General features: G+C 54.7%; 1 protein-coding gene across 1 annotated transcript; it reads right to left on the bottom strand.

The window, feature by feature from the left end:
- Positions 1-317: 317 nt before the first annotated feature.
- Positions 318-8460, bottom strand: RELL2 (RELT-like 2). Its single transcript, XM_010012352.1, has 6 exons — positions 8253-8460; positions 6582-6647; positions 6438-6504; positions 5947-6135; positions 2159-2729; positions 318-359 (listed from the first exon to the last, which is right to left on the bottom strand). The coding sequence occupies exons 1-6, from the start codon at positions 8458-8460 to the stop codon at positions 318-320; spliced, it is 1143 nt and encodes a 380-aa protein (XP_010010654.1).
- Between the last annotated feature and the right edge of the window lie 145 nt (positions 8461-8605).

Raw genomic sequence — 8605 nt, 5'->3', positions numbered from 1 at the left:
TCCAGCCAGGAGCGGAGAGGAGCTGTGGGGAGAGGGGCAGGATCGGGCTCATCCATGCAACCATGGCATCCCCCATCAGCTACAACCAGGCTGTCCTGGTCCCATGTCTGCCCAGAGCCAGCATCACTGCCTGGGGCTGGGCACGCTGGTAACAGGACCTGCCTGTGCAGGAGCTGGAGCATTGGGAACCAACCTTCCTGGATCAGGGGTTCACCCTCTCTTCATCACCAGGCTGTGACCCACTAGGGCAGGGACACAGCCAGTGCCTTCCCACCCCATCCCAGACATCGCCCCGGGACTGGGGACAAGCACTCACGTCACACAGTTGCTCCTCGGTCCTGCACCACGGCGCTGGGCTCCTGTGGGTTGGAGGAGGGATGTGGATGTCAGTGCTCCTGTGGGAGCAGGGTGCTGGGGTAGGGAGTCAGGTCTCCATTGGCCACAGCAGTGACCCATGGGCCAGTGGGCAGAACCCACTGAGGCTCCAGCTGACAACAGCTCAGACTCCATCTCGCTGCCCTTCCTTATCACCTGCAGGACACACTGAGCAGCAACTAACAACCCTTGTGGTGGCCCTGGCTGGAACCTAAGGATGAGAGAGCATCCGAGTGGTGCCCAGGTTTGGTGACAAATGTCCCAGTGAGGTCCCGTTACTGTTCTCCTGGTACCCCATGTCCTGCAGCACACCAAAGCAACACCCCAAAGCCTGGTGAGCAGGGTCTAAGGCAAGAGCCTGGCACCACAGAGGGAAAATGTCCCTGGGCTTGCCCTGCATGTAACTGCTTCCCCAGTGATCAGAGGGACCACAGCCATTGCTCAGGGGGTAATGGGCCATGGGAGGAAGGAGGAGCTGCCACCACCTCTCCAGGTCTCTGGAGAAAGGCCCGTTGGCTCTGTCCTGCATGGATGCCTCAGGCTGCCTTCGCAGAACAGCTCAAACCTTCAAGCCTGGCCCTCAGAAAGCAAAGAGGGGAACAATAAACACAGCGAGTTCCTGCCTTTTCCTTAGCTTATGTTGAGCTGGGCACCTTTCCCTGGGCTCTCCCATGCTGCCCCAGTCGCTCCATCCCATCTCCTTGCCAAGGGCTGCAGGCATGGCCCATGCCTGGCCTATGGAGCTCCAGCAGAGCCAGCCCCAGGGAATGTCCCTGGCTCTTTACCCAGATGCTTTGCTTCTCTTTTCTTCCAAGGGCTTTGCCACATGCATCCAGTGCTGGTTTTGTGGGGTGAGCCAAGGCCAGCTCTTGGGGCTGCTGATGCAGGTGGGGTGACATTGCATGAGGTGCCTTCCCCAACCCCCTTCACGTAAACTATTTCCCCAACTGCATACCCACAAGTGAGTGAATGAACATCTTGGGTGGCTGCTGCCATCAGCAATAGCTTCATTTCCTCGGTGGTAACAGCCACTGATATGGAGCAAATTCCCCACATTGGGGGCTATTGATGGCCAAGCAAAACATGTCCTCACCAGTGCTCTCTGGCACCTCTAGCAGGGTGGTTGGGTGGGAAGGTTGGGTGATACCAGGGTGCTGGGAGCTCCAGCCATGGTGGCCTCCTGTCTGAGCACAGCCAGCACCAGCCCCCCTGCAGCAGGGAAGAACAACCAAGAACTGACTGGTTGGTTTCACCATCTCCTGGACTTCAAGGCAAGAAAGGCTCCGGGAGGCATCTGTCCCTGCCTGGACATTGCTGGCCATGTTGAGCCCCAGCACTGTGAGGAGGGACCAAGTAATGTGCAGTAACAGAGCTCTCCCAGGTCAAGTAAAAGTCATCCCAATAGATGTCCCCAGAGAGCCCAGCCACAAGGGAAAACTCACCCCTTGCCAAAGGGGCAGCTGGCAGCAGGTCTGCAGTATCCCCCGTGCAAGTCAACCAGTGACCTGCCTTTGCCCCATCAGTGCAGGTACTGAGAGGGTGGGAACTGTCACAGTGGCTGCACCCCCCAGACATTAGAAACGGGTGGAATCAAGAAAGGTGAGCAGAAACAGGGTGGCAGGACAGGCCAGGTCCCACGCCCCAGCTCGTTGTCCCTGCTGCACAGCTCACACCATTGCACTGGGGCTGGTAGATGTTGTCATCAGCATTTGGGGTGCTGACCCACAACCCAAATCCCACAGCCCTGGGGACCACACAGAGATAAGGAAGAGGAGGAACCCACCTGCTGCCCCACATCCTCCACTCTGGGCTGTTTCCTGCTGCTGTCATCTCTTCCCAAGTCGTCAACCTGCTCATGCAGACTCAAGCTCCCATGAATATCTGACACTTCATCTGCTGACCCCAGTCCGGTCTCCTCCAGGCAGATGCTGGCTCCTTCCTGTACCAGCGCTCCCGGGATGCTGGGACTTGACCCTCCCAGCACCCGCTGGCTCAGGAGCTTCCTCTGGCGGCTGGTGCTCCCAGGAGCAGCGCCAGCATCCTGCAGGGATCCCACCATGCCGGAGCCCTTGCCCACCCGTCGGCTGTCACGAGTGCCGGAGCTGGCTGGTGTGTTTGCAGCTGGGGTGGTGGAGCAGCTCTGCCCCCCACTTCTGCCACCCTGGACACCCTTCTGGACATCTCCATTCTGCAGGCCACCCGTGGGGACAGTCCCATTGCGCACTCGCTCCCTCTGGAGCCGCTCACTGCTGTGCTCCAGCTCCTCCGTGCTCAGCTCCCGGCTGCCATCGGGCAGGGGCCCATCCTGCTGCTCGTGGAAAGTGGGTTTCTTCCCAATGTGTGTGACACGAAACCTGGAATGAGGGCAGGATGGATCAAAATCCTTTCCCTCTTCTCCCCCAGCTGTATTCCCAGTTTGCCTGCACCTCCAGCCTTGGATCTCCTCTCTTAGTCATCAACTGGTGATGATCTTCCAGACCTATTCAATACCACCAACCCACACTCTAGCCATGCCCCCACTGACTTAACCCCATTTTTCCCTTCATTTTTAGCAGAACAACAGAAAAAGAAGGATGAAAAGGTCAATCCAGCTGTTGTCTGGTGCAGACCTTGCCAGCCTGTTCTCCCTACAGCAAGATGGGTCACAGCTCTTGGAAATGCTCCCAGATGCAACCTGGATGAGCAGGAGTTTGTACAGAAACTCAGGCGTTGATTCAGAAGGTGAAATGCAAACCTGCTCAGCCTAGTGAGGAAGAGATGGCCATGAAGAGCTGCATGGAAGTTGCATGCAGTGACTGAGTGCCACCAGGGCAACAAGAGCCAGTGTTTTCAGCAGATAGTGCACCCTGAGTGAGGGCAGGGACAGGCTTGGGGCAGAGTGAGCTGGTTTTGGGTATAGGGATCAAAGACTGGAGGAGCTGTTTAGGTAAAATCTGCCAGAGCACATTTTGCACTGTCCCTTTGAGCAATGGATGGCACCTACATGGTTCACCAAGATTCCACCATGTACCAGGTAACAGTTCAGAGCACTGGGGTAGTCAGGAGACGAGCTGCAGAAGTTGGTCTTACACCCTCAAAGGATTAGTTTATAAACAGAGGTGATGCAGTATTGCACATGGGAAGAAAAGAGCATTTAGGGATCTACCATAACTTTGGGATTTGTGGGGAGTAACATGTAGGCAAAGCCTAGAAGTCTGAACTGCAGGCAAGCTGGTTGTGACTGACACTGTGACTTCTCTTCATAAGTAAGGCAAGCCACTGCTGGACCAGCAGATGGGAAGACTCTTCCATGTGAGCTGGTGTCCATCAACCAAAGAAGACTGATCCCACCACGGAGATCTCATGCAGTCTGTGACTCACCCAGCAGCCCTGCCCTTGAGTCACATGTGGAGAAGCTGCAGATGGCCCTGGCTCTGCTGAGGCTCAGCTGCAAGCCAGCATCGGGGTAAAACACAACTTCAGCAGCAGAATTCAAGATGCCGGGGCTGAAAGAACAGGGCCCAAAGGTCAAGCATGTGGCAGTACAGCCATTCCGGAGGAAGAACCTAAGAAGAAAGGTCCAAGAGATAAAAACAGATGCCACATGAGATGCCAGAGATGAAGGGGACCACTGCCAGGCTGAGGACCTGGAGGCAGCCTGTGGACAGCACAGACCCCGCAGCAGATTGCTCCTGATTTGAAGGGTCAGGAAGAGAAATGCTCCAGCTCCAGATGAAGTACACACAGGACTGCTCAGGTCAGGCCAAACAGCAGCAAATGCGGCCTTTCAGGTTTATCCAGATAACTGGAGATAAGGCACCAAGAACTATGGTTCAGGAAGACCAAAGAATGTTCCAGTCCTGAAAAGAGACAGGGAAGAGGCACGAGTGGCAGGATCATTTCTTGGTAATGCCATTGAGCAATGCCAGCCTGGAGGAGCCAGGAACGGATTCAAAGGAGCAGGCAGGGCTCGGACTGGAGGGGACACAAGAGGTAATGTAACCGACCTCCAGTGGTGAGGGGAAAGACAGGAGAGCACTGGCTGTCTTGCCTGGTCAGCATCACTGAGGCATTTGGTTCAGTAGTATGCGACACTGTGGCTGACTGGGCTAAGAACGGAGGGTCAGACCCTCTGGAGGACAAGCTCTGCCACTGACAACCGGTTTAGAGAAAGCCCTAAGATAAATGGTAGATCAGTCAATAATGTAAGAGTGCAGATCATATAACGCTGATTGCCTCAGAATTATAGAATCATTTAGGAGCAAAAAGCCCTTGGGAGGTCTCCAGTCCAACCCTCTGCTCAGAACCAGGACACCTCCCACCCTCAGGAAGGTTGCCCAGGGCCCTGTCCAGTCTCCAAGGATGGAGACCCCTCCACTCCTCTGGGCCCTGCCACAGGGCTATAGAGTGTTTCCTTATGTCTTTTCTGGATTTCTCTTGTTGCAGCTTTTGGCCATTGCCTCTTCCCCGTGCATCTCTAAGAGTCGAGCTCCATCTTCATTTAAACTCCCTCATCCCTTTTGGGTAGTTTTAGAAAGCAATTAGATCCCCCTATACTACTTCAGGCTAAATAACCTCTGTTCCCTCAGCAGTTCTTCACATGCCACATGCTCCAGCCCCTGGTGATCTTGGTGGACCTCCACTATCCTCACTCCTTTCCACTCCAACAGGGAGGAGCCTGTGCCTACCAGCTGCCAACCAGACTCAGTGAGCTGTAGGTAACAGGGAAGGGTGCTGGACTCTCAACGTGCAGCTTCAGCAAGGCTTAGGCTCTGAATGAAGACCTACTGCAGGATCTGAGCACTCTATGTCTCACCAAGGTGGCTGTCCAAGGACCACCAGCTGCTCAGCACAGCAGTGGGGAGCTGAGCCCTGGAGGGCTTTTTTTGTGCTGGGGAATGAGGCAACCTGGGCAATGCTGCAGATGGTACTAAAGGTTGTTGACTACACAGAGACCACAGGATGCTCAGGAAGTTCCTTGAGGTGAAACCAGGTGGGGACTGGAAAGTATCTGTGGGAAGTATCAGGTACACTCCCCCTATTCTTATACTCTTGCCATGTCATCTAATTACAGTCGTCATTTGACACAGAGACCTGGAGGAGCACAGCCACCTTTTTTGTCTGATGATGGTGGCTGGTAACTTGGACCTGGGCCCTGTTGTCACCTCCTCTCCTTCCTAATGAGATCCCTAAAACCTGGGTTTACTGCCACTTTTGGGCAGCAAGAGCCCTGCTTGCACGTAGCTAGGACAGCAAGCTTTGAAAGGACGTGGATTTGGGGCTCTGCCCAGCACTGAGTCAGCAGAACAACCAGGCTTGAGTCACCTTCCTCAAGGAGAAGGAGAGAAGCCACCACATAAGCACCATGGCCTGACGCATACCACAGGCATTTCCAGGTCCAAAAGGCACCTGGGTCCTCAGGACTCCCAGCTGCAGAACCACAACTGGGGCATCTGCACAGGGAAGAGCAAGAGGGTGCCCGATGCAGGGCAGCTGGGGAAGGAGAAAGGAACAAGGCAACTGAGAAGACTCTACATGACGTGTGCTCCATCAGAGCAGATGGGCCATGTCTGGCAAGTCTCACTGAAGTACCTGCCCACTGAGAAGACTGTGGTCTCTCCGGGGTGCATCCTCCCTTTGCCATCCTTGGACCGTCCTTGTCGATGCAATGGGTGCCTCTTCCTCTTGCTGCAGTGGATGCAGGGAGCCTGAGTGGAGCCCAGATGCACTGTGTGGTGATGTGGTGGCCCCCCATCCTGGCTGTTACGGTGGGGACAAAGGCTGCAAATAGGAGAAGGATGTGACAGGTCATGTTATCTGGAGGAGAATTCCCAGCCTTGGTGCAGCCTCACTGCAGCAAGCCCTGAGAAGCAGCAGCTTTGAGGGGGACCTCCTGTGAGCACAAGTATGAAGAGCTATCCCCCTTGGCAGGGGGGCGAAGCACCAGTCGCAATCCAGGGCTTGTAGTTGGGAAGATGCTTTATAACAAGCTGGAAAGGGGCTGGCTTCAGTTTTCAGACCAAGGTGATACCCAAAGGCTGTTTGTCCCTTACTCCCCATAAGCTGGTATAAGCTTCCCTCACCTGGGCACTGGCACTGGGATGTCCCCTTCATTGTCCCCCAGCATCTCCTTGAGGGCCTCGGCATTAGCTGAAGAGAGAGGAAGAAGGGAATACATCAGCTAAACCGGTCAGCACGTCTCTAGGCCGGCCCTAGGAAATGCTCACCTTCATTTTGTATGATGCATCTCACAATCTTCTCCACGGTGTCCTCATTCAGCTCCTCCTCTTCATCTGCAAAGAGAAAACATGGCACTGAGGGCTGGGATTTGGACACCAGTCCCTCCCAAGAGCAGCCACGTCAACAGAGAGGTTGGAGAAGCCTCATGTCCCTCCCATGGACAAACCCATGGGGAACAGCAGATCTCTCACCCTGGGAAAAAAATGGCTAAACCAGCACCCATGTATGTGGGGAAACACATATAGGGGTTGTGCTGCTCCTTAGAACTGGGAGCATTGCGAGAAACGAGTGGGAAGGAGGTTCAAAACAAGTCGGAAGAGGAGGCCCTTTGAGGCGCCAGTCCAGCCCTGGAGCCCCTGGCTGCAGAATGCTTCTGGTGCTGAGAACAAGTTCACAGTAAAGAAACCCACTGGGGCCTGCTAAATGTGGAGAAACCATCTCTGATGGAGAAAACCCCAGAGCTGCACACATTAAGAAGCCTAAAAGAGTATGCTGGGGAAGCTTGGCTCAGTGTCTGCTCTGTTGTGGTATTCATCCCCAGCATCCTGCTCAACCTGCTTCTGGACACTGTAGAAGGCAGCAGACTTGGCTGCCCAGACCTTCAGCCCAGTCTACGGTGTTACATGTTCCAGTGAGCAGGTCGGAGCCATGGTCTGGAAGGCAGTTGCCTCAAAGAGCATGGTCAAGGGCTCTGGATCCTGGAAACCCACAGAGGTGTTTCCCTGGGCTGTGGCATATCCAGGAGGCAAAGCCAATCTTGGAAAGTTCCGACACTGTCTCCATATGCAGCCAAGTCATGTAAGCCAGAGGACTGTATCCAAGGACACTGGAAAGCTCCTGTTGTGTCCATGGGTGAGCTGGAGGAGCCACGTTATCTTCCTGTGCATGAGAAGTGGTAGCAGAAGGTGCTGATCCCCCCAAGCACCGGTGATGGCATAGGGAAGGTGGAGGAGGTATGTAGCACCATTTGGCCTACAGAAGCAGCCAGAAGAACATGTCTTCTCCATTTCAGCAGAGACTCATGAAACCATCAAAAGACAGATCTTGCTTGGACCAGGCTCTTAGACCAAGCTTGGAACCAAGAATGACTTACAGTGGCCTGAAGCGATGGAAAAAACCCTAGAGGTCCCCTTCTAGTATTTCTTTGGGCACAGATACCAAGGAAACAAACCTATTCCTCCAGCATGCATGAACACAACAGGGACTGGAGGAAGACATGAGTGATAGCAAACACCGTGCTGGCTCCGTGCTGGACTTCCTAATGCTAAAAGGGCAGAGGGACAGCTTGTGCTCTGGCTGAGGGATGCTCTCCTTGTAGGGGACATGGGACATAATTCAGGTGCTGGGGATTTGCTCAACAGCATTATCTTTTGGTGATAATGCTGCTTTGGGAAGAGCCACATACTGGTTCCCACCTCCTTGGCACCACCAGACTTCCCAGTCTGTGGAGCTGGCAGTTCGGAGGGCTCTCCAGACAATACTCCCAATCCCCAGGGAACACTGTGCTGCCCATCCCTTTTTCTCAACCCAGCAACATGTGATGGGTAATCCTCCCATCCCCAGCCCACATCCCAGAAGTGTGTTTAAGGAGCACCAACCCACACCAGGCAAAAGACAGCATTGGATCCCCACTGAGCCCCCTGAGCCCCAGCACTCACTGGCCTGGAGCTCTGCCAGCACATCTTTGTTATCTGGGTCGAGCTCGTCCCGGAAGGTCCGGCATCGGTAACCCTTCTTCTTCAGGACATGGCAGATCAGGAAACCCCCCAGCCCCATGATGAAGAAGACAAGGACGAGGAGGAAGACCATAGACAGGCTGTGCTGGGGGTCTGACTCCCCATCGTCGGTGCTGTGCTGGTCTGACATGTGGATCTAGAAGGGGGAAGGCAGCTCAGAGACCCCAGTGCACAACGCTGCCAGACTCCCCATGCCCATCCTCTTCTTCCTCCTGTCCCCCTTAGGCAAGAGACAGCTCCTAGTTTGGGGTGGGCTCATCTCTTCCCCCACAAGG

This window comes from Nestor notabilis, unplaced genomic scaffold (assembly GCF_000696875.1).
Source record: "Nestor notabilis isolate BGI_N333 unplaced genomic scaffold, ASM69687v1 scaffold31183, whole genome shotgun sequence".
Lineage (NCBI taxonomy): Eukaryota > Metazoa > Chordata > Aves > Psittaciformes > Psittacidae > Nestor > Nestor notabilis.
The sequence above is the reverse complement of the archived record's forward strand: the minus strand, read 5'-3'. Positions and strand labels throughout refer to the sequence as shown.

What these genes read in the sequence shown, in the direction of transcription:
- RELL2 (XM_010012352.1), bottom strand. Translation starts at nt 8,460, where the DNA reads ATGTCAGACCAGCACAGCACCGACGATGGGGAGTCAGACCCCCAGCAC. An exon ending in GCTGGCAGAGCTCCAGGCCA is followed by an intron (nt 6,648 to 8,252) that starts GTGAGTGCTGGG and finishes TTCTCTTTGCAG; the next exon opens with ATGAAGAGGAGGAGCTGAAT. An exon ending in ATCCCAGTGCCAGTGCCCAG is followed by an intron (nt 6,136 to 6,437) that starts GTGAGGGAAGCT and finishes TCCTATTTGCAG; the next exon opens with CCTTTGTCCCCACCGTAACA.